This window comes from Prunus mume, linkage group LG1 (genome assembly GCF_029339155.1).
Source record: "Prunus mume cultivar Tortuosa linkage group LG1, ASM2933915v1, whole genome shotgun sequence".
Classification (NCBI taxonomy): domain Eukaryota; kingdom Viridiplantae; phylum Streptophyta; class Magnoliopsida; order Rosales; family Rosaceae; genus Prunus; species Prunus mume.
This window is the reverse complement of record NC_142698.1, coordinates 19072879-19096501: the sequence shown is the minus strand read 5'-3', so window position 1 is coordinate 19096501 and position 23623 is coordinate 19072879. Positions and strand designations below refer to the sequence as shown.

At 36.7% G+C, this 23623-nt stretch overlaps 5 protein-coding genes across 11 annotated transcripts; 3 read left to right on the top strand and 2 right to left on the bottom strand.

The window, feature by feature from the left end:
• The first annotated feature begins 150 nt into the window (after positions 1-150).
• On the top strand, positions 151-1011 carry LOC107881873 (uncharacterized). Its single transcript, XM_089048372.1, has 3 exons — positions 151-214; positions 293-413; positions 505-1011. Exons 1-3 carry the CDS (start codon positions 151-153, stop codon positions 689-691), a joined length of 372 nt encoding a protein of 123 aa, XP_088904498.1. The 3' UTR covers positions 692-1011.
• A 92-nt stretch (positions 1012-1103) lies between these two features.
• Positions 1104-3554, bottom strand: LOC103318676 (c-Myc-binding protein). The gene is made up of 5 exons (XM_008220077.3): positions 3398-3554; positions 3238-3310; positions 3026-3074; positions 2235-2358; positions 1104-1471 (listed from the first exon to the last, which is right to left on the bottom strand). The coding sequence occupies exons 1-5, from the start codon at positions 3413-3415 to the stop codon at positions 1373-1375; spliced, it is 363 nt and encodes a 120-aa protein (XP_008218299.1). The 5' UTR covers positions 3416-3554; the 3' UTR covers positions 1104-1372.
• Positions 3555-4120: 566 nt separating this feature from the next.
• LOC103318674 (Peptidase C13 family) lies at positions 4121-7725 on the bottom strand. Of its 2 annotated transcripts, none has more exons than XM_008220075.3 (10): positions 7314-7725; positions 6551-6592; positions 6309-6453; positions 5992-6221; positions 5670-5727; positions 5265-5342; positions 5022-5110; positions 4809-4890; positions 4531-4722; positions 4121-4441 (listed from the first exon to the last, which is right to left on the bottom strand). In XM_008220075.3, the coding sequence occupies exons 1-10, from the start codon at positions 7469-7471 to the stop codon at positions 4301-4303; spliced, it is 1215 nt and encodes a 404-aa protein (XP_008218297.1). In that variant the 5' UTR covers positions 7472-7725; the 3' UTR covers positions 4121-4300. The 2 variants fall into 2 exon arrangements, with proteins under 2 accessions (XP_008218297.1, XP_088899666.1); XM_089043540.1 differs by having other exon boundaries at positions 5046-5110.
• A 113-nt stretch (positions 7726-7838) lies between these two features.
• Positions 7839-10194, top strand: LOC103318673 (F-box protein At5g03970). Its single transcript, XM_008220074.2, is given in 3 exon segments — positions 7839-7980; positions 8806-9345; positions 9348-10194. Coding segments are annotated over 2 exon segments (1197 nt in total). The 5' UTR covers positions 7839-7980; positions 8806-8856; the 3' UTR covers positions 10056-10194.
• Positions 10195-10641: 447 nt separating this feature from the next.
• Positions 10642-22309, top strand: LOC103318672 (myosin-11). 6 transcript variants are annotated; one of them, XR_001678297.2, is made up of 38 exons: positions 10647-11297; positions 12102-12230; positions 12390-12533; positions 12652-12797; positions 12874-13030; positions 13161-13219; positions 13435-13594; positions 13663-13812; positions 13909-14045; positions 14139-14285; positions 14424-14525; positions 14666-14723; positions 14829-14930; positions 15152-15189; positions 15448-15574; positions 15659-15829; positions 16002-16133; positions 16224-16333; positions 16456-16516; positions 16786-16963; positions 17158-17363; positions 17505-17624; positions 18055-18153; positions 18434-18655; positions 18855-18994; positions 19109-19220; positions 19297-19344; positions 19441-19692; positions 19780-19935; positions 20033-20239; positions 20329-20472; positions 20595-20665; positions 20754-20853; positions 20935-20991; positions 21097-21153; positions 21232-21344; positions 21465-21547; positions 21847-22309. XR_001678297.2 is itself a non-coding variant. In XM_089043434.1 (38 exons), exons 1-38 carry the CDS (start codon positions 11295-11297, stop codon positions 21968-21970), a joined length of 4536 nt encoding a protein of 1511 aa, XP_088899560.1. In that variant the 5' UTR covers positions 10658-11294; the 3' UTR covers positions 21971-22309. The 6 variants fall into 6 exon arrangements, 3 of the variants coding, with proteins under 3 accessions (XP_088899564.1, XP_088899560.1, XP_008218295.2); XM_089043434.1 differs by having other exon boundaries at positions 10658-11297; positions 13717-13812; positions 21232-21312; XM_008220073.3 differs by having other exon boundaries at positions 10665-11297; positions 21232-21312.
• The last annotated feature ends 1314 nt before the right edge of the window (positions 22310-23623 follow it).

Sequence of the window (23623 nt, the reverse complement as noted above, 5' to 3'; positions counted from 1 at the left end):
GGCCTTTTCTCTCTTGCAGTCTGTGAACACAAAGAATCATATATAAAAGCATGGACTTTCTTCGAAATTTCAAACTTTTGTGCATTTACTCACAGGAATGTTCTTATTAAAAATTTGGTGGAGTTGATCATGCATGAGAGCAGCACAGGGATGACAGAAGCACCATTTTCAAACAAGAAAAACGACACTGAGATCACAGTGAAGGAGCAATATGGTCAGTTTTTTTTAAAAAAAATTATTGTCTGCGGTGTGTAAATACTAAATACTAAATACTATAATAGGGTTGTTATAGGTGGAGATTCTGATGACAAAGAAATTGTGCAACTGCAAATTGAGGGAAGAGACCTGTCTTTGGTAGATGGGACGTATGATAAGCCTCTTGCATGCTTTGGTTGTGGCATTGGATGGTTCTCGTGAGTTCTATAATTCCAAGATGCTTACTTTTTCCTTCCAATTAGAGGACAGAAGAGATTGATTTTGAGTTTGAATGCTTCTTATAAATAGGTTTCTCTTGGGATTTGCTTTTCCACCAATATGGTATTATGCTACTGTGCTTTATTTTGGAAATTATCTTAAAGGTCCCAGAGAGCGACCTGGCCTTGCAGCATCTGCAATTGCAGTAAGAATGACACCAAAAATGCTTTTGCCTTTCATTTTAATTGTAATGAGATTTTGTTTTTCCTTGTGCTGAAAATCATATTGGTGCAGGCTTTAATTTGCTCAGTCATTGTCTTGGTTACTCTGCTTGCTGTTTTCTGGTAGCAGATGCTACCAAGTTTCTTCCAGAAAAGCAGAGGACGTAGCCAAGAACTGTTGGATTATCAATCAAATTGAAAATATTAGTAGTTAGGAATGTCATCGGCAAATGTTCTCTTTGCCACCGATTGTTGTAACATTTTAGGTGTTCTCTTTTGCCTCCTACTGCACATGTTTTAGTCATTATCTTCATAAGCCGATCTCAAGTTGTGTTATTGGACTTCTGTTTTACTTTCTCTCAAAATTTTGTTGATAACTTTTGCAACATAGGGCAAGAAACAAACTCAGGAAGAATTTAAGTAAATATATCTTCACAAGTATCACAATATCTTGCTGAACAGCCAGAGTTTAAAGACAAAAGAATACCCGAGGACCTTAAAATTAGTAGATATCTCACTGCAGTCAGTTAAACAAAACCACAGCCTCTTCTCACCAAAAGCATACAACGATTAAAGTGATCACACAAACACTAGTTGAGATGCACACCCACAATATGAAGTTCTGGCGTGTACTGTGGATACAACAGCCAGGGAACCATGGCTCCTTTTGTTTGATATATTTACAAGAAATAAAGGTTTCGCTTAGCTTAGCAATTTACAAAGTCTCCACCGCTCTTTTAGAACTTTTCCTTTAGGGCCTCCTCATCAGTGGTCTCTTTGTCTTTGATAGAAACTGGTGCCACATTAGGTACTTGTGAACTCTTAAGTCCCTCTAGCTGCAATACAGAGCATAATTAGGTGACTTATATAACAAAGTGGGAGTAATGGGCATACACAGTTCAAATGAACATCAGAAGCAAATGCAACCATACATATCTCAAATATTCCACCACAGGGAACGCCTTAGTTTACTAAAGCTATACCACATATTAATAGTCATCTAATGAGTTGGTGTAGCAGATATCTTTTATTACTCAACCGACCTCAATCCAAAAGAATTACAGTAGTTCAGATTGATATATTGCCAATTACATTGGAAAATAAGGAGGTGTATTGCAATGCAAACAATGAGGGGTCAAGATGGATACATGCACATCAGTGCTGCAATCCATCTATAATCAACTTTGAAGAGACAAACCACTCATATTTTTAGTGATTCCAATTCAAATTGTACACAACTATTACACTTTCAAATACTTTAACTTTATTACTCAATTGATCATACAAATAGCAGGGTGAGTCAGTAGGTCTTTTGCACTATGAGTATGTAACATAACTTAAGTTGTATATTTCTATGATTTCTGTCCATCTCTCCCTAATTAACTATGTAATCATAATGCATACTGAAGGGGTCATACTTATTTCTTGCCTTCACATGTTAATACTTAAGTTCACAACTCTGTCCATCTGCATTTGATGAAATTATTAACACAGTTTATCACCCTATAGGCAATATGGTGTCTGAAACTTAATGACGCCTCTTAGCCAATGCTTAGATTAAGCTCAAAGTACAGGTGGATTCAAAATCTAGAAAAGTACCTCAGTGCAGGTTTCTTGGTGTGCTGCCAAAAGTGTGTTATACTTTTTCTGCAACTCTGATAATTCAGCCTGTACCTTTTCATATTCTGACACAGATGGACCCCCTAACTTTTGTTGAACAAACCTGTCAAAAAATTATAAATCAAAAATCAAAATATATCTGAACATTTGCACACTGGCATAAGCATGGAAAAAATTATCTCACAAGACAATTCTATTTGGATGTGATACATGAAACAAAATACATTTGTTAGCACAAACCAGAACAAACAGAATAACACAACTAAGCACAACTACTCAACACTTGCAAAAATAAAAGATGGAATATTGCAATTACAACTTAAGTACCATTTCCAAGACGAAATGATACACAACTGAAATAGCATTCTGACAAAACCCCGTAAATATAGACTACTTAATACATAACAAGCACATTATGTTCAAAGCCTCACAATTTCTACTAGTACGCTTGTATTACAAATATCCCAAAGGTTAAAGATTATATTGGGCAACAATGTGCAATGCACAATGACAATGAGATACTTAAAAAGAGAAAGCAATACCCGGTAAAAGCTAAAATCTAACTTTTGATAAAGTGATGTGGAAGAATGAATAACTAATAATAACATATGAATTCTTGGGTAAATACCATATGATTTCAGCCTAATTAATAAAAACTGAAAAAACTGGCAGTATAGCTGTTGGTATTAGTTGAGCTAGCAAATCATTTAAAGCTTGATTCTTGGTTCAAATAGAGCATTTGGATCACAGAGTCAAGGAGATGAACTCACTCAAGCGCAGAGGAAGGTTTGTCATTCTGCTCATATAACGCAACCAGAACTGTCCCAGAGAAAATTACAAAAATAAAGAGAATAAATGAAAATGTACATCAAATAATTTATATAAAAAAAACCCAACCCACAAAAACAAAAAAGGAAAAGACTTAAGCATTACATTAAGAAACGGAAAACTTGATAGAAGTCAGAAGGAGAGAGCAACAAACCTTTGGTGAGGGCATCAAGAACTCCACTGGATTCTAAGTACTTCCTAAAAGCTTCTTTCTTTGCCTCTTTTTCCTGAACATACATTCACCAGACAGTGATTAAACCTTTTTCATGAAAGACCCAAAAATAAAAAATGAAAGAAATAAAAATGGATCATACCTCTTTGTAGTGCATCATGATCTTCGCCTCCTATTTTCTTTGATCTGCCGTGGTGGGGGATTTCTGTTTTTCTTGCCTTCGATTTGGTCTAGCCGTAAATGGAAGCTCTCGTAGTGTATGGTATTGACATGGGCCTACCTTACCGCTACCAGTCCAATCCAAACCATTGTTTTCGTCATGTTTCGACCACATGGGCCTCCATTTCAAATGATATTGGAGGTCTTTTATATTATTATTATTATTGAAATATTGACATTGGATTTTAAAGTTTGTATCATTAGGAGGCATTACAAAAAACCAAATGTTGTTTTCACTGTCCTATTCAGATTTTATTGTATTTTGTTGGATAGAAAATGGACATTTTGATGCATGTTTGAATGCACACCCAAGTTCTCACAATTTAGATTTAGACAATTTTACGAGTGAGGGTCATATGACCTTTAGGTGAGGCCGTATCTTTTAATCGTTAGATCAAACTGATTAACTATTGGATCAAATTGATTAGTATAATTCAACGATTAAGAGATAATACCTCACCTAGCCGTCACTATAGAATATTTGGAGCTGTTCATTTTGGCCCCAGCGTCTAATATGAAAAGAGATCCACCTTCTCCCATCTTTCATTCGATGGTCGAAGAAGTGTTCAATCCAATTAGCAAATTCAGCTCTTAGATCAAATCATATTCATAGTGCATGACAGTGGGCCCATATCACCTGTCCATGGAAAGCTTAAACTTTTCTTCTGTAACATATATATATGAAATTGGTGCAATCCCAACAATCAATTTCAGGGAAGACTTTAAATCAACATCGCTCAATCTCTCTGTGTCCCCACACACGCGTACGCAAACACATAATGAACACGACGTGGGGAAAGGAATTGCATGAAATGCACCAAAACTTTCACCATGATAACAACGTGGGAAGTAGCAACACTGGAAGCATTACTAACAAGCCGTATTGCACAAAGGAATCGACATCTTCAATTTTTTCCACCTTGTCATTAATAGTATTCCACAAATGTCTGAAAGCACCCTGTTGTTCCTGCAGCATTCATTCCTTCCCATCACGAAAATGTTGTAAAGAAACAAAGCTTTTTGAACAAACAGAAGGGAAGGGATATAAAAAGTCACCTCTTTTTTGGGGTTACTGATTTGATCTTGACCATTTGAATCTGCCAAAATTCTTCTTTCATTGTCATTGGCTGGTTGATCAAGGGGCATCTTGATTTCAGCTCTGCTGAAACTTTTTACTGAAAGGGCTTTATAAGTTGAATCAGTATGTATAGTTTCCATGACTGAACCAAAGAAGTTTGTCACAGGCACCTAGAGAGAGTATTTCCCAGCGTCAAAGTAAAGCAAGCAACTTCAATAGCTCCAAATTGAGAAAATTAAGTTTAAAACTTCCCTACCTCTTCCAGGTGTTGCTGGTATAGATCTGTTCTGTAATATGCGGTTGACATCAACAAGGTTGGGTTATAGGAATTGAAAAGACTGCAAAATGATAATCAAATCCCACAATAAATATTAATTTTGAAGAAAAATCACTTACACTGTAATGGTTCTGTACACTTTGAAAGATATAATTGCCACAATGAAATAGGTATGCAATTTCTTAAATACACCTGCTCAATGAGGCATTGTCATACATATTTAGCCTCTCAAAGAACGCAAGGGTGTAAAATGTAAAACGATCTACAACAGAAACACCAACCTGTATCAAGCAAACAGTGTGACTATAATTAGATGAAATGCCAGTAAGTGGTATCAAATACCTGGATTTTTGATTAATCAAGAACATGGAATAGCATTCTCAGTCAAATCAGTATAAATATTAAAAACATTTTATGCCAACAAATCCACCATACATCAGAGTCCAAGTGATGTGAGTATGAGTTCTCCCCTTTCATGCTACTTCCAATAGCCAAAACTCCGGGTGATTGAAGCTGCAAAACTCAAAATATGATCTTTCATTTAGTATAAAAGCATGTGAATAGAACAATTTCATCAAGGATACTCTCTTTTCAGATTATGAAACTATTATACACAATCATAAAGAATTTTTCACTGTGCAATGAAGTCAAACAAATGTTTCCATTCAACCTATCCTATCTGCAAAAGTGTACACCAGGATGGTATATTTTGAGTTTAAGTTTTTTTGCACATTCTTTTTAAACATTATAATTTCAGTCCGAAAAATTGAACGAAACAGGATATAGCTAAAATATATTATGCTTTTCTTTTCTAAGAACAGGAAGGAGCAAATCACAAACCTGAGAGAAAAGAGTGGCAGCTTGGCAAGTGTCCACCATTATCAGCAGCTCCTTGAATCTAAAATTTTGATCACATTATCAACTTCATATGAGTTCATTTGTCCAGCAGTGACAATCAATAGGAACAGTCATCAACATGGATATAACAACATGTAAAATATAAAAAATTGTCCCAAACTAAATTGATAATTGATAATTTCATAAGAAATGTAAATTATTGTATTCATCTGATAATCATTTTCTCCTTATTTCTAATATTAAAATGTAAGAAATTCTTATACAAATGTAAAAGGCAACAGTGGTAGAGGTAAAAATTCCTAACCTATGCTTTTCTTTCATTTGTTTAACTGCATCAGCTAAATCATGACTCTGGAGCTCTTCTGAATCTTGAAATTTTAAAAATTCATCTCCTCCATGTCCTGTCATATACAAAAGAATGTGGCTTCCTTCATCACTCAAAAGACGCTTAGATCTTGGAACAGCATTCTCATGACGCCCAGTCAATACACGTAAAAAATTTTCAACTGTCACTTCATAGCCTCGATAATCCACCTGATAGATTCAGTTTGGTAAATCAGCCATATTTGGAAAACTATTTGAAGCAAAGTAAAAGACCTAAACAGATAGAAGAAAGCTCACCTCAACATTATCTCCATACAAGTTGAGTCTGTGGTTTTCATTGTTAAAAACTTGGGCAGGATACTTGTTTCTAGCATTACAGGCCATGTCATCTGCCAGCATAAGTATTATTCTCTCATCAGGTATTCCAAGTCGCTTAACAGTCCTGTAAATCAAAAGAAAAACACACTGAAGTAACCATGAAAGAAATGAAAGAATGACAGACAAGAAGATGATCTAGGAGGAAAAGACCGTGTTCTTACCGATACAGGGATAAAGTATTGGCCATGTGTCGATAATTAAACCTGAAGACAACATTGGGATAGGTAAATCAAATTTCAATATTGTAGAACTATGAGAGATTGAAATAGGTAGCTCAAGATTCTTTAAACTAGTTCATTACAATGATTACAAGAATTCAGTGACATATATTGATTCTTTCAATGAACCCTTAAGATGAAAATAGGAAGACTTCCGTTTACTTAGTATCCCTTAATGCTTCAATAATGTTTAAATTAAAGTACTTAATGCAAGAGAGCCAAGCAAGGTGAAAGAACTGTAGTTTCTCTCTAAAAGAAGACTGAATATGTGATAGAGACAGCTCTATTCAACTCCCCCAGCATTGAAAATATGAAATGCTGAAACAAGTAGATGGCCATTTCACAAGTTTAAACCTATACCAAAGCCGAAGATGAATTAGTGTACATTCATGCATCCACATCTAGAAAAATGGTTATGGTTCATAGAGTACATATTTCCAACTTCTCTTTTGCATTGTTGGCAAGGATGGCAAAAAAAACTGAGCAAATAAACTAGAAAGTGCTCATGGATGGATACGATCCACATAGTAAGCAAACTAATAATCATATCAAACACACCCGAATTTTTATCAAAAAATTAAATTAGTAAAAGATAAAGTAAAGAAACTTTTATAAGGCTATCGGAAATTATAAAATGGGCGATATCTATTTCACACAGAAATAGAAAAAAGACAAGTTGAAAAGAGCAAAACAAAGTTTGAATTACCAGAATCGAGAGGTGCAGACCAGAACAGCCCAATTGTTAGTGTGCATAGTGGTCTCAGAAGAAGAAGGAGAACCAAACGCCATGCATTTGGTGACAGTGCACGGACCCAGAAGCAATAACGCCGCCGCCACCACTATGGATTTGAATAAATTGCACATCTTGTAGCGGATGCTTGAATTCTTATGAACTTTGGGTACAACTTGTTAAAAAGAAAAGAAAATCTGGGTGGGTAAAAATGAGGGAGCAAGCAAATCTTGCCTTGAGCTTCTATGGAATTAGAGACCCAAATCTGTTAATGGCACAACGAGGCTTGTCATCTCGATAATTTTCTTTCCCTCCCAGAGATTAGCAGCCTATATCTCACTCTTCTTCTTCCCCTTCTCTTTATTTATTTTTCCTGTTACGTTATTGAAGGCCGGTAGACATGTAAACTTGACCCGCTATATAGTTGACCCGCCACGCCAAAACCAAACAAAGCTGGCCCGAAGACAAAAGAAACAATAAGCTGGTCCCCGAAAAGCCCAATAAAATCCCAGAGAGGTCACAATCCAGTCAAAACCCACTTGGCCACCTGAAATTCATCACCTCCCAATTTCCCAAACCTTAAGACGCTCAAGCTGAAGGGCAAGCACCCATTCACTTGCTTTTAAGCTAAGCATTCTCTCAGGTACGCTCTTTTAAGCTACACATTCTTTCTTTCTTTTATGCATGCTTTTATTTAATTGATTCTCTTTCTTTCTTTTGATATAATTGATGAATGGGGCAAAAATGGTAGATGGGCTAATGTAGTTACCGTCTTTCGTTTCCATTTGATTGCTTAGAGTAGGAAGTGAAGGTGATACCGTTCTGGGTCTTATGTTCTCTGTTGTATTAGTATCGGACAACTTGCAAGATGAAAACTTTAAGGTGTCAAAAGCAATTTTTGTTTGGCTTTGCTGAGGAAAGTTTTGGTCTTTTTCCTCGACGGATTTAGTACAATGTAAATGAGTAACCAGATTATAGACAAATTCTGGGTTCAAGTGTTAGAAACTTTGAAGTTTGGAGCTTGGGTTTGTTTCTTTAGAACTGGTGAAGGGCAATTCCGCAATTCAGCAAATTGGTTGCAGGGCTCGTATGGGTTCAATCTTGTTCTTTTGCCCTCAATCCCTCTTCTTTCCCGAATTCGCGAGCCAAAGCTTATTATCTAACAATTATTTTAATTTCAGTTGCATATTTGGTTATAGTTTGAAAAAAAAATCTGAAGTTGAAAACAGTTCTAGCGATATGTTGCTTACCAGATTATGATAAAAGATTGCTGAGCAATATAGATCAAATAAACGTCTATCGTCGCTGATGGATATCATTACTAGGTTATGTTGATATAAGAAAATATTTTAATTTATCAGTAGTAGTAGTGTTTTAAATCATGGACAACTGGTGACTTATAGATTTGTGTCTTTTTATGTCAATTGAGATGCTTTAATATTGGATATGATCTGCTACACATTATTAGGACTGTACTCGTACAGTGGAGCATGCTCTCCGCACAATTTTATGTGTCCAGATGAAGGGTCAAAAGAGGTCTGCAAATGATATTCATGCTACATTGACTGATGACATCCTACACGAGATCCTCCTTCGACTGCCAGAGAAATCTGTTTTCAGTTTCATACTCGTATCAAAGAGGTGGCTTCGTGTGATATGTAGCTCTTCTTTTCGAAAGGATTACCATGCTCGATGGAGAATAAATTTTCATCTTTTGGGCTTCTTTGTGTGCAATCATCTATACCTTGGAAGATCTAAACATGGCATAAGCCGGCCCCCATCAGAGCGTGCACTTCATTTATTGTCAACTTGTGAGGAAGGCGATAATTTACTGGTTTCTGGGATCCCCAAACAGCTTGGCTATTTCATTGACTCTTCCAATGGCCTTCTTCTTTTCGGCCGCCACCCAATGACATATTCTGTGTGGAACCCAATCACCAAACAGCTATGCCGACTTCCTCAACCTCAGAGGTACTATAAAAGTTTGTGTATTGCATTCTTCAGTGTCACGAGGAGTGTTTTGATGACATCATCCACTACAAGGTTATTCGGGCAAGATGTGACTGCAGACGTGATGAAGTTAATACTGTCTCCATTGAGACTTTCTCTTCAGTGACTGGTACATGGAAACATTATACGCTCACTTGCTCTTCAACATTTGCCTTGCGTCCTTGGGCAGTGGCTACTGTAATTAGTGGTGTCATATACTGGTTTGCAACCCAGGGAAATCTAGCCATTTATGATCCACGTCTTGGAGATAGGCGTATAGTTTTGCTTAAATTACCAGATGGTAAGATTTCTCAAGATTATGATGAGTGTGTTCTTGGGGAGGCCCCAGATGGGCTTTTGCAGTATGGTCAGAGCAGCACATCAGGCATGGAGATATGGGTTCTTGAGAGGGAAGGAAATAGTTTCTCATTAAACGTGCAATCACAGAACAGGTGGAATTTAAGGTACAAACTAAGTTTCAAAGCAATGTGGAAGCAAAATCCAGACTGTGCAAAGAATTCTAAAGAAGCTCAAATATTGTCATTCCTTCCCCAGAATTCTGAATATGTCTTCATAAGGGCTGGATGGAACATATTTCTCTTTCACCTTAAAAGCCGAAGGCTTACACTGATACCATATCTTGGTCGTGACTCTTCTATTCAATGGGATGACAGTCAAGTAATGCCATACTTTAGACCTTCTTGGCCGCACTCCTGTTTATGCCCCTAAAGACTTACGGAGGAGAAAGTTGTAGACATCTATTTCATACGATCCCTGCAAGTGACCTGTGTTGCATTTAGTTGTTTTATGTAATTAACATATGACAGTTTCCTTAGAATATTGCGATGAAGTTCTTTTTGCTGTTATATATATATATATATATATATATATATATATATGTGCATAAAATTTTCTTTTACCTTTTTATGGCGACTTCAGTATTCTTTTCCCCCTTTTTCTTTTTTCTTCTGTTTAAAGATTATTTTCTGACTATTGATTGATATGCATTTTCTGGTGCGGTGGAAAACAGCACTGGTAATTGTAAATGGTTGTAACATGTAAAGTAGAACATTAGAAAGGCTCTGTTTACAAGTAGAACATTTGGGCAGGGCAGGGCAGGGAACCACTGGTTAGTTTGGAGCTTGGATCTTCAGCTCCCCAAAACTGTTTAACAGTGGAAGGAATCATATACAAGTATAAAAACCAAATCTTTGTAAATGCGTCTGCCAGTTGAAGCAGGGGAGATCCTAAACTCTTTCATATTTATTATTTTAAAGCATGTTTCTGAAAGACAAAACTTTCTGTTCTGTTTAAAAGAAAAAAAGCAGGACGGAGGTCGGCATCACATTCAAATACAAACACAGAGGAAAAGAAAGAAAATCCAGTCCGCTAAAATTTTCGAAGACTTTAATCCCAATCCAACGGTTTTCATGACGAGTAGCAAATGTTTACAATACATTCAGATACACAAGATTGGAACATCCCCAGACGGAGAGAACACTATGACACAAGGAGATGTACCGTTAAAGAAAGAGAGAGAAGACTTGGTTAGTAGCCACTAATTGGCGCGCAAACAAAGGAAAGCAACCGAAACAAGAGGCCCTTCTGAAGAATGTCACTCCCACAACCGACTCGATCCACATTCACTTCCCACACACAATCACACAATCAAAACTTTCCCACTTCACCAATCAACCAATCTCTGTTTCTCTTTCTACCCCTTCCCATTTTTTCCTTCACTTTCTTGCCAACTTTCCCGGAAAATGGAGTTTTTGTCTGACCCCATTAACCTCGACTCTTGTTCATTCTCAACAGTTTGATGGTTTTGCTCAAAGTGGTCTCTTTCTCTTATGGTGTCTGGTGGAAAGGAACACTTCTCAGCTGGAGTTGGGAGCTGATTTGTCATGCATCTCAACTTTTGAATAAAAGTACTTGATGAGCTTTGGATTGGCAGCCTAGAAAAGAAAAATGGTACGTACGGTCTTTTGTTGAATTTCATAAATTGACATTTGTTGATTTCCGTATATCCATGGTTTTGTCTTCCTTTAATTTGTAGATTAAACTAGGTTTCCGAAATTCAGTTAAAAAAATGTACGTCGCATTCAAAAACTAATTCCAGGGATCAAATGGTTGTTGAGTTTGTTAATAACAAATGATTAAGTTTTCTTTCATATGATTAAGTTTTCTTTTATATGATTAAGTTAGTGTCTGTGATGAAAAATTGAACGGTTGTTTAGTGTATGTTATCCTTTACAATAGCCCAGTGTTAGCTTGTGATTACCAGATTGGGATTCTTTGCTTCTCAGAGATGTGGTAACCGAAAATTTCTTTGCCAAGGGTGTAATAAGAATGGAGGGATGTGCGTGTGTCTGTGTGGTTTTCTGAACTAGCTGTTCCTTTAAAACATAAATTTCGCAAACAAGAAACTACTAGCTTTTCTGTTCCTAGGTAAAACACAAGGCATATGACAACTCGAACTAAGCATTGAGCAAGAGAGATGAGTGTGTTTAGCATCACACTGTACTTTTGGTGATGGTGAAATAAATGTGGTGGGCATACCTGACATAGACTTAGTAGATATGCAACAGCAATAGGACAAAAGGTGTTGGCACGTATTTTGTTGGAATAATTTGCCCCTTTATTCTTTTTCCAGTTTTCATACAAAATGATTCAGAAGTAGTCTTCAGAAATGGTTATTGGTGAAGTTTGTGTTTATGATGACATTTTAAATAAATTTTTTTGTATAATTTCATTCCTTTGTATCTTCAACTACAGGGAACACCAGTAAATATCATTGTAGGATCTAATGTCTGGGTTGAAGACCCGGAATTGGCTTGGATTGATGGACAAGTGTCAAAGATTAATGGACAGGAAGCTGAGATCGAGAATACCAATGGGAAGAAGGTGCATTTCCTGTTACTAAACGTGATGTGTTTGTTTTTATCCTTTTCATCACTTGACTGCAAATCAACTAAATCATCAGAAATAACTTTTATGTTTGTTCTTTGGAATTCACCATTGCTTCTAGTATTGGGCTCTAATTTCTATTTTGATGCTATTAAGATTGTTGCCAAATTATCAAAAATATATCCAAAAGATATGGAAGCTCCTGCTGGCGGAGTCGATGACATGACAAAGCTATCTTATCTGCATGAGCCTGGAGTTCTGCAGAATTTAAAAATTAGATACGAACTTAATGAAATCTATGTAAGTTTCCCGCCCTTCATTTTGAAAAACTTACTAGGTTCTTATTCAAAATGAGAATCCTTACTCTGTATAACCATGGTATCTGCAATAATATATGCCTTCATTTCTATCATGATAGACTTATACTGGAAATATCCTTATTGCCATTAACCCATTCCAAAGACTGCCCCATCTTTATGATGGTCACATGATGCAACAATACAAGGGAGCACCATTTGGAGAACTAAGCCCTCATGTTTTTGCAGTTGCAGATGTTGCATACAGGTTACCTTCATTTACATTCCATTGCTCAATTTATCAATAAACCAAATATTTACAATTGATTCTTTGAACAAACCAGGGCAATGATTAATGAAGGAAAAAGCAATTCAATTCTGGTCAGTGGTGAAAGTGGGGCAGGTAAAACTGAGACCACAAAAATGCTAATGCGGTACCTTGCATTTCTGGGTGGCCGGGCTGCAACCGAAGGACGTACAGTTGAACAGCAAGTTCTTGAAGTAAGATTGATATCCTACCTTTGATTAGCATTTATATGAAGCTTCAATTACTCGATATTATCTTCTATATATCAAACTCCAGTAGTTTCTTATACAATTCTTACGATGCTTCTTTCTTTTCTGAGTGCAGTCAAATCCAGTTCTTGAAGCATTTGGCAATGCTAAAACTGTTAGAAATAACAATTCTAGGTAAGATACTCTTGCATTTGGGCAATGAAGTAGGATGTTGATTCTCTCTGCCCTTGGCTTGACTTTTTTATCTCCTGGATTTTCCTTATTCACTAGTATACTGCTGAGTCAATATGATGATGAAGACTATATCAGCAATCATTTGCTGCCATGAATTACCTAACCTCAAGTATCTTCTGATAAATTTACATTGGTGTTCTCTTTAAATTGTGCAGTCGTTTTGGTAAATTTGTTGAAATCCAATTTGATAAGCAAGGAAGAATATCAGGAGCAGCCATTAGAACTTACCTTCTGGAACGGTCTCGTGTTTGCCAAATTTCTGATCCTGAACGGAACTACCACTGCTTCTACCTTCTTTGTGCTGCACCACAGGAGGTAAGATCCTGTTGGAATGCAGATTTCTTTTCATACAACTTCGGGCTAATATTTGTTTATGTTGACAGGAAATTGAGAAGTACAAGTTGGCAAATCCTAAATCATTTCACTATCTTAACCAGTCACGTTGCTACGAACTGGTTGGTGTAAGTGATGCCCATGATTATCTTGCCACAAGGAGAGCTATGGATGTTGTTGGAATAAGCGCTAAGGAGCAGGTAGCCTCTTCCTAACTTCTTTCTAACATGGAACCTTAGAAAGACACTCGTCTCAAACAACCCCCCCCACTTTCTCTCTCTCTCTCTCTCTCTCAGGAAGCAATTTTTAGAGTAGTTGCCGCAATTCTTCATCTTGGAAATATTGAGTTTGCCAAGGGAATGGAAGTTGATTCGTCAGTTCCAAAAGATGATCCAGCCAAGTTCCATCTCAAAATGACTGCAGAGCTTCTCATGTATTTATTCTTTCATCTTATTGCCCTTGTAATGTGTATTCCAGTTTGTTTTTCTTTCATATTGTAATATTTGTGATAATAACATTACCTCAGGTGTGATGTTGATGCATTGGAAGATGCATTATGCAAGCGTGTCATGATCACACCAGAAGAAGTTATCAAGAGAAGTCTTGATCCTCAAAGTGCAGCCATTAGCCGTGATGGTTTAGCAAAGACAATATATTCTCGATTGTTTGACTGGTTAGTCACTGGTGTTTAAAACAACATTTTCATATTTACATCTGGTTCATGAACAAGTATCCTAATTACCAGGATAAGCAAATTGTAGAGTGAGAAATAAAATGCTGATGTGATCCTAAGCTACTTGTATTTATACAGGTTGGTGGACAAAATTAATGTCTCAATTGGACAAGATGCTACCTCGAAATCTCTGATTGGGGTCCTTGACATCTATGGTTTTGAAAGTTTTAAGACCAATAGGTAACAACTAATGAACATAATACCATACATAGACTACATGGATGTCCCTATATGTGTACATTCTATGGTAGTTTTGAGCAGTTCTCCCTTATGGGTTGGCATTATTTTGCAACTTAATTTCAGCATATCATCCTGTGCAGTTTTGAGCAGTTCTGCATTAACTTCACAAATGAGAAATTGCAGCAACATTTCAATCAGGTAATGCCTCAGATTATTATCTTTAGCTTTCTCTAATGTTTATATTCTAGATTACTATTACTATTGTTATTATTTGAAAATTACGTTTTTCCTGTACATTTTCAGCACGTCTTCAAGATGGAACAAGAAGAATACACAAAAGAGCAGATTAATTGGAGCTACATTGAATTTGTCGATAATCAAGATGTCCTGGATCTTATTGAAAAGGTTATTCCTATTCTGAGTATCAGTTTCAGTGTTTAGTTGATTATCATATCTAAACTGGACAGTAATTCATTAAAAGAACCTGGTTGCCAAGGCTGTCTGGTCAGAAGTTTATTTATAGGCATTGATGGACAAATAGAATAACATGTTGATTTTCAATGTTCTTGTAGTCAACAATAAATTTTATTCTCACAAGTCTTCACGTATGATGTTTTCTTTCACAGAAACCTGGTGGTATAGTTGCTCTCCTTGATGAAGCTTGGTAAGCTATAATTCCTCTGCTTTGAAAGTTCTCGTTCTTCCTTCAAAGGAAGGCAGTCAATGTTCACTTGAGGTTTCATTCCTCCATTGTTTAGAAAAGGTTTTAGAAATGTTTAAGACTATTAGATATTAGGAACTCCCTATCTAAGGTTTTAGCTGGATGTCCAATAGAGAAAATGAAAAGAAAAGGAAAAGTAAAGAACAGGTCTGAGCTAGATTCTTCATTCTTGCTAACTGCTTTTTTTTATCTTTTTACCAGCATGTTTCCAAAGTCAACCCATGAAACATTTGCAAATAAGCTTTATCAGACATTCAAAACTCACAAGCGCTTTATAAAGCCAAAACTTTCTCGCACAGATTTTGCCATCGCTCATTATGCTGGAGAGGTAAATTAACTACCAAAGCAACAATTTATGGAAATATAAGAACCAATTATTTCAGAATTTTACCATTTGAATACTTTGCTGCAGGTTCTATATCAATCTGACCAATTTTTGGACAAAAACAAGGACTATGTGGTTCCTGAACATCAAGACTTGTTGGGTGCTTCCAAATGTTCTTTTGTGGCAGGCCTTTTCCCTCCACTTCCAGAAGAGACAGCCAAATCTTCCAAGTTTTCTTCAATTGGCTCTCGTTTTAAGGTATTTTTTTTCACTGTCTTGGTGAGCATGACATGAAGGTCAACTTACCCTAGATAATCAACTATCGAAGTAAAGCTACATGGAAGCTCATGTGGCTTCTTTTATATTCTGCAATGTCAACTTATGCTGCAAGAAGTTGACACTTAAATTTTCTACATTCTAATTGGTGCAGCTGCAACTACAGTCATTAATGGAAACCCTAAACTCTACAGAGCCTCACTATATCAGATGTGTGAAGCCAAACAACCTTCTAAAACCAGCCGTATTTGAGAACGTCAACATTATGCAGCAACTGCGCTGTGGTGTAAGCAAACAATGTTCTTTTTCCTTTTTACTTTCTTTAAAAAATATATGTATTTTTTATTTCAGCTGCTGCTGACAGTTTCCCCTGTAGGGTGTTTTAGAGGCAATCAGAATTAGCTGTGCTGGATACCCTACTCGAAAACCCTTTTTCGAATTCATAAACCGATTTGGACTTCTTGCACCAGAGGTCTTGGAAGGAAAGTAAGTATAATCTCTCAGGTTTTTCAGTTCAAGTGGGAAGAGAAGTTTTTGGCCATAATATTTCAACTTTCTGATTAAACTTGGTGGATCTACATTCTGAGCCTGTTCTTACTTATGAGCAGCTATGATGAAAAAGTTGCCTGCACAAAGATTCTGGAAAAGAAGGGTCTTAAAGGGTTTCAGGTAAAATGAGCTGTTCCTTTAATAATTCAGAGCCTTCTTATAATTAGAGAATTGTTAGTGCAACTAGTATTCACTCCAAATTGCCAAAGCTTTGACCAGTCTTACAGCCGCTCATGCATGTTGCGGCAGAGTTACTAGGAAATGTGATTTAACCTTAAAGCATGGACTTAATCCGCATTTGGACTTAATCATATCATGCATACATGGACAGTATATGTGTCAACATCCAGTCACATGCTGAGGGTAGAGGCATTTGTTCGATTTTGCAGATAGGTAAAACAAAGGTGTTCCTAAGGGCTGGTCAGATGGCTGAGTTAGATGCACGAAGAGCCGAAGTACTCAGTATTGCAGCTAAAACTATCCAGCGGCGTGTACGAACCCATTATGCTCGGAAACGGTTTATTGCGCTGCGACAGGCAACCATAGTTATGCAATCGGTATGCAGAGGTGAGTCACATGAAAAATTCATTAGAACCAATCAGGCCTATAACTACATGCAGTGCTATTTAGTTCTTAGAGAGAATCTTACAAAAGGATGTAGCTATGATTTTCCTTTACTTACTTTTCTCACACAACTCTTTTGGGGCCTCAGTTTAACTTGCTAATTAATTTCCTTCAATATTTTTTGGTATAACTTGTAGGAAGTCTGGCTTGCAAAGTCTTTCACTGCATGAAAAGAGAGGCAGCTGCTGTGAAAATTCAGAAGAACACGCGCAAATACCAAGCCAGATCAACTTACAACAGACTCCATATCTCAGTTCTTGTCTTGCAAACAGGTTTAAGAGCAATGGCTGCTCGTAAAGAATTCAGATTTAAAAGGCAAACTAAAGCAGCAACCATCATTCAGGTTGTATAGAATTATCTTGCACGATTCTTTTTTTAATCAGTGAAGCTCTTTGTGATCAGGACTCAGGAAACATCTGATATGCAACTTTACTAATTTTCTATTGCCTTTGAAAAAAAAATATATCTAAATGAAAAATTGCAGGCGGTGTGGCGTTGTCATAAAGCTGTCAAATACTTTAAGAAGCTCAAGAAGGGTTCAATAGTCGCACAGTGCCGAATGAGGGGAAAAATTGCAAGGAAGGAACTTAGGAAGCTCAAAATGGTAACTATTGAACTCTCTCAACACTTTTTGTGATCCAATCATCAACTTATAGTTCAGTAGCCAAGATGAGAGGAATATGTAAAATTTAGTGCATGCAGGACAGTGCCTAGTTTCTGTTTAATTGACTGAAGGTTATTGTCAGATGTGAGTGATTGAGCCAAGGGGATGAGGCCCATTTCAATACTGGGATATACTATGGAATAAAGAAGAATATATTGTAGGTTTGAATAAAATAGTAATGGACATAAATAAATTAGATAAATTAGATGAAGCCTTCTATGTAGACATGTAGATCGTCCACTGATGTTTTGGATTGATGATGTACTGATTATTGCCATAAATAATATTATGCACATTTTCTGTTTCTAGCTGACATTTTTAAAATCTTCTTTTTATTTATGATATTCATATTATCTCCAATTTTCTTCAGGCTGCAAGGGAAACAGGAGCACTTAAAGAAGCAAAAGATAAGCTGGAAAAACGAGTGGAGGAACTAACTTGGCGTCTACAGTTGGAAAAACGTTTAAGGGTAATCTCTGTGTCTTGCAGAGTGATTTAGTTTCATAGAGAAGATGCTGTGAAAGGCTGATGAATACTTTCTTCGTCTCAACTTATGGCTCACGCCAAAAGCTACTATGCTAATGCATTGGTGTACTTTCGACAAATGCAGCTGATAGAAAATTATGCTACTTTAACATCCATATATGTTACCTTTTATTTTGCATCCTTGCTCTTGATGAGGCTCATAGATTCTAATTTAGGTTATGCATGCAAATGTTGTCAAGCTAAAGTTCATGTCATGTTTGTAGACTGACCTAGAAGAAGCAAAAGCACAAGAGATAACGAAATTGCAGAATTCATTGCAAGAAATGCAGAACAAAGTTGATGAAACAAATGCCTTGGTTGTCAAGGAACGAGAGTCTGCAAAGAAAGCTATTCAAGACGCGCCTCCTGTTGTTAAGGAAACCCAAGTTGTTGTTGAGGATACTCAGAAAGTTGATTCTCTAACTGCAGAAGTGGACAGTTTGAAGGTAAGAATGTTCAATACATTAAACAGCACCTATAATACTCTGTCTTTGAGTTTACAAGGCTTTAACATGTTTCAGAATGCTTTATGTATTTGTTGTCATCTTTTATTGTTGATATATGTCGCAGTAGATTCTGGTTTTTTTTCAATTACTTCATCTTGACCTTGGCTCTGTGCTACCTGCCAACTCCCCACCTCCCCAGGCCTCTTTGGAGGCAGAGAAACAAAGGGCAGATGACAATGAAAGAAAATACAATGAAGCTCAAACATCAGGTGAAGAACGACGCAATAAATTAGAAGAAACAGAGAAAAAAGTTAGTCAGCTCCAGGAAAATTTGACCAGGTAATATGACGTCTAAAGCATGAGCTTCCTACATGTTCATGTCTTCTTTTAAATGAATTACCAATTCTAACTTGCCTGATGTGGTTTACTGTATATTTAAACTTCCTTTATTAGGCTAGAAGAGAAGCTTACCAATTTAGAATCAGAAAACCAAGTATTACGCCAACAAGCTGTGTCCATGGCGCCTAATAAATTCCTTTCTGGACGGTCCAGATCAATTATTCAGGTAATTTTCAATGCAAACCATGGAATGCTGTAATTTTCAGATGGTTAAAATTTTCTTCTTGTTTGATGATTGGCAGAGGGCAGCTGAAAGTGGTCACATTGGAGGGGATGCAAAGACAACTATGGTAAGTTTCTCTTCAACGTCAAGCAAGATGATGCAGTGGAAGGCTATTTCTTAACTTTTCTGTATGTTAAATTAATCACCTGGTAAAATGGATCAGGATCTGCATAGTTCTTCAATAAACCACAGGGAGTCAGAATTGGAGGACAAGCCACAGAAATCACTGAATGAAAAACAGCAAGAGAATCAGGAATTGCTCATTCGATGTATTGCACAACATCTAGGCTTTGCAGCGAACAGGCCAATTGCTGCCTGCATCATATACAAATGCCTTTTGCAGTGGAGATCATTTGAAGTTGAGCGGACTAGCATTTTTGATAGGATTATTCAGACCATAGGGAATGCCATTGAGGTTTGGAATTCCCATGCTTAATGTTTCTGGTATTTTGGTTTTCTGTTTATTCTTAACACAAAACAAACCTCGTTAACTTGAATTCAGACCCAGGATAACAATGATATATTGGCCTATTGGTTATCCAATGCCTCAACACTTCTATTACTACTCCAGCGCACACTGAAAGCCAGTGGTGCTGCTGGGATGGCACCACAACGACGTCGATCGTCATCAGCTACCTTGTTCGGAAGGATGACACAAGTATGTAATTCCTAGTCTCTTGTCCACATTGAATATTGCAATTCATGAATTTTCATTTCCTCAGTTTCTTCACATTTTTGCAATTGTTTTCCTCTAGAGTTTCCGTGGAACTCCACAAGGAGTGAATCTTTCCTTAATCAATGGTGGAATGAGTGGTGGAGTGGACAGTTTACGACAAGTTGAAGCCAAGTACCCAGCTTTGCTTTTCAAACAGCAACTCACGGCATATGTAGAAAAGATTTATGGGATGATTCGAGATAATTTGAAGAAAGAGATTTCTCCGTTGCTTGGATTGTGCATCCAGGTCCATTAAAATGTTCATCTACAGAATAGGAAACAAATATTCTTGCATGAATTTTTCAAGAAGTAATACTAAATTTGGAACTTTAACAGGCACCAAGAACATCCAGGGCAAGCTTGGTTAAAGGATCATCACGATCAGTTGCCAACACTGAGGCCCAGAGAGCTTTGATTGCTCACTGGCAAGGGATTGTCAAGAGCCTCGGAAACTTCTTAAATACTTTAAAAGCAAATCATGTGAGTTCCCCCTTCTCTTACCTTACTCACATTCACATAATAATATGATAGTGATAAGTCTTTCTTCTTCTCAACATATATAGCCTATTGCTCTCACACACATTGTTCCTCCCTCTTTACAGGTACCTCCATTTTTAGTTCGTAAGGTTTTCACACAGATATTCTCCTTCATCAATGTTCAGCTATTCAACAGGTATTAAGACGAGAAGAGACGAGATGAGAGTGTTTGTATACTGTTTAACATTCCCTAAACTTTTCTAATATAAGAGTATTTTCTGCAGCCTTCTATTAAGACGAGAGTGCTGTTCATTTAGTAATGGAGAGTATGTTAAAGCTGGGTTGGCTGAACTGGAGCACTGGTGCTATAAGGCAACAGATGAGGTACCTTGAATTTAGTTCCTCTTCATGCTGTGCTGTGCGATAATTAATATACACTCACTTACTAAATAAAAGAAAATGCAGTATGCAGGTTCAGCTTGGGATGAACTCAAGCATATCAGGCAGGCTATTGGTTTCCTGGTATCTTTCATTCATTATTTTCCGTTTCTACTGCCAGTAATAGTAGTTACGTTTTATAATGGTGAAGTTACTGTTAGTCCTCAAATTTTTACGTTTTCTGTTCAGGTCATACATCAAAAACCAAAAAAGACGCTTGATGAAATAAGCCATGACCTGTGCCCGGTAAGTGATGTGTATGCAAGGATAAAACAAACTATACTTTAGTCTATTAACCTCTCCCTCGAACTTCTTTTTTAACAGGTCCTCAGTATACAGCAGCTATATCGTATCAGTACAATGTACTGGGATGACAAATATGGCACACATAGTGTGTCCTCGGATGTAAGTTTTTATGGATGCCATTTCTCAGCTAGGTTCGAGTCATCTTCGTCACCCAGCATTAAAATAAATTACAATACACTGAACTGAACTGAAAACATGCATCTAAAAACTTACTTGCACATTTTTTTCTCTTTTTTCAATGGTCCATCTAGGTTATATCCAATATGAGAGTGTTGATGACAGAAGATTCCAACAATGCTGTCAGTAATTCTTTCCTGTTGGATGACGATTCCAGGTTATGCAAACATTTAACCATGTCATCACCCTGATTCAGCTTTTCTTTCGCTTCTCTTCTCTTCTCTTCTGTTTCATTTGTTTTGTTACTTCATTTGGAGTTGCATTCATAAGTTAAACTCATTGAAACCTTAAGAAAGGAAACTTTTGGTAACAATTACAAAATAACTTTCTTTGGTTCTGCTTTTGGTAGGGCTTGTTATCATTGCTGAACATATCTCATTCCTTCCTCGTTTACCTCTATATCCTGGACATTGGACTGACACTATCCATATTCATTGGTAACCCTTTATGCTGCAGCATTCCATTTTCAGTTGATGACATATCAAAATCAATGGAACAAATAGACATCTCTGACATTGAACCACCGCCACTTATTCGTGAGAACTCCGGCTTTAGTTTCTTGTTGCCACGTACAGATTGATTACTTTGCTGCAGATGGATGGATGGATGGATGGATGGATAGATGGTCTGTCTATGAGAATGAGCCTGTCTCTACTGTCAAGTGGTAGATTCAACATGCAACCTCTCCTAATTCCCTCATGGATATTAATTAATTACGGGGTTGTACATTGTTCATGATCATGCTTTGCCCCACAAAATTTTTCTTTGAATCTACATTTAGATACATGAATTGCATCAAATGGAAACGGGGATGTTAATGCTATTGTTCCCCGCCAATGCAAGTCGAATGTTTTGTGTTATGTTGTACAAGTAGCTGATTTTTAGGGATGAAATTAAAAGCTTAGAGCATTTTTTTTTTCTTCGTCAATAAATAGCTTTTTTTTTTTGCAGTTTAAAAGATGAACAATCTCAGCCAAGACCAAAGAACATCTTCATCATGTATTTACATATTGACACAAGAACCAAATGAAACAGAATTATTCATTTAATTATAAGACTTCCTTAGTGAATTACTTATAGTTTAAATTTATCAAATCATGCAGAAAGATACATTGCTTGTGACTGGAGAGTAGATGCCATATAATGTAACACGAGAAACTGAAGACGCTATTCATCCATATACGTACAATTAAAATAACAGAGCATGCAGGAACAAGAGTTCCATGAAAAAATGACTAAAGAATAGCATCTCGATAGGCTAAGGCTTATTCTGTTTACCATGAAAAATGGAATGCCTTTTCCCTCCTTTTTAAGTTTTTTTTCTTTTCTTTCATGACCTTGAAGAGATTCTAACTTGCTGAACTTGGGATGAAGTTACCCTTCACACTGGACTCATGTTGGAACACCCCAACCTGACATACGATTTGACTAACTGGAAGTGAAAACATACAGATTCTACAAATTTAATGCATCTAATGGGTTTTTAAGCAACTCAAATCTGATTGCCAGACTGGAATGGAATTCAACTCAAATCTGATTTTCAAATTTTCTTTTGGTAGAAATAAAAGCACTAAATTTCGAAGAACAAAATTAGTATATGACTAACAACTGGCGATTGAGAAAAGAGATTGAAGAAGAAAACCTGTTCCTCAAGTTGGCTGATTTTCTCGGAGGTATTTCCTGGAGTTTAATAATAACAAAATAAAAAACATAAATAAAAAATATTGCAACACAAATTATTTTTCAAATCTCCAAAGCATTTTCCCACTCCTGCTTTCAAATCCCAAGTTTTCTGAGGTTGTTTCAGCAGCTCAAGGATAAAAGCTAGGGTTTTTTTGTTGACCACAAGTTTGGTAAATGTGATCTTACCTTTGTGAAGCAATGTGAAGCTGAGACAGGTACAGAGAGGGTCATGGACACAAGGCACGCCATTCAAGCTTTCAACTTTGATTGTATGGAATCGAATTGATGAGGAGTTGGATTGAGGAGAATTAAATTTCGGATTCCTATTGAAGTTGTTTATTAAATCATATGGATTGATGAGAGTTAGATTTCGGATTCCTATTAAAGTTGTTTACTAAACTATATGGAATTAGGGGGAGAGTGGTACTAATTATTAAATGTCCTCAATGTTGGATTAAGATAGATGGCAAATTTGGAATTTTAAAAATTGTGCAAGGATATAGAATACCACCTCCCACATAATAATTGAATTCCTCCGAAATCAAGAATT

Bases quoted from the DNA above. Each gene is read 5' to 3' on its own strand.
- LOC107881873 (XM_089048372.1), top strand. From the start codon at position 151: ATGACAGAAGCACCATTTTCAAACAAGAAAAACGACACTGAGATCACA. The intron at 215-292 runs GTCAGTTTTTTT...GGGTTGTTATAG, and splicing joins CACAGTGAAGGAGCAATATG to GTGGAGATTCTGATGACAAA. The intron at 414-504 runs GTGAGTTCTATA...TCTTATAAATAG, and splicing joins TGTGGCATTGGATGGTTCTC to GTTTCTCTTGGGATTTGCTT.
- LOC103318676 (XM_008220077.3), bottom strand. The intron at 3,075-3,237 runs GTTTGTTGCTCT...TCTCTGGGACAG, and splicing joins TCTTGATGCCCTCACCAAAG to TTCTGGTTGCGTTATATGAG. The intron at 1,472-2,234 runs GTACTTTTCTAG...TCTGTATTGCAG, and splicing joins ACCAAGAAACCTGCACTGAG to CTAGAGGGACTTAAGAGTTC.
- LOC103318674 (XM_008220075.3), bottom strand. From the start codon at position 7,471: ATGTGCAATTTATTCAAATCCATAGTGGTGGCGGCGGCGTTATTGCTT. The intron at 6,454-6,550 runs GTAAGAACACGG...TTTGATTTACAG, and splicing joins AATACTTTATCCCTGTATCG to GACTGTTAAGCGACTTGGAA. The intron at 4,891-5,021 runs GTGTATTTAAGA...ATCATTTTGCAG, and splicing joins GACAATGCCTCATTGAGCAG to TCTTTTCAATTCCTATAACC.
- LOC103318672 (XM_008220073.3), top strand. The intron at 14,931-15,151 runs GTTATTCCTATT...TTTCTTTCACAG, and splicing joins TCCTGGATCTTATTGAAAAG to AAACCTGGTGGTATAGTTGC. The intron at 16,517-16,785 runs GTAAAATGAGCT...TCGATTTTGCAG, and splicing joins AGGGTCTTAAAGGGTTTCAG to ATAGGTAAAACAAAGGTGTT.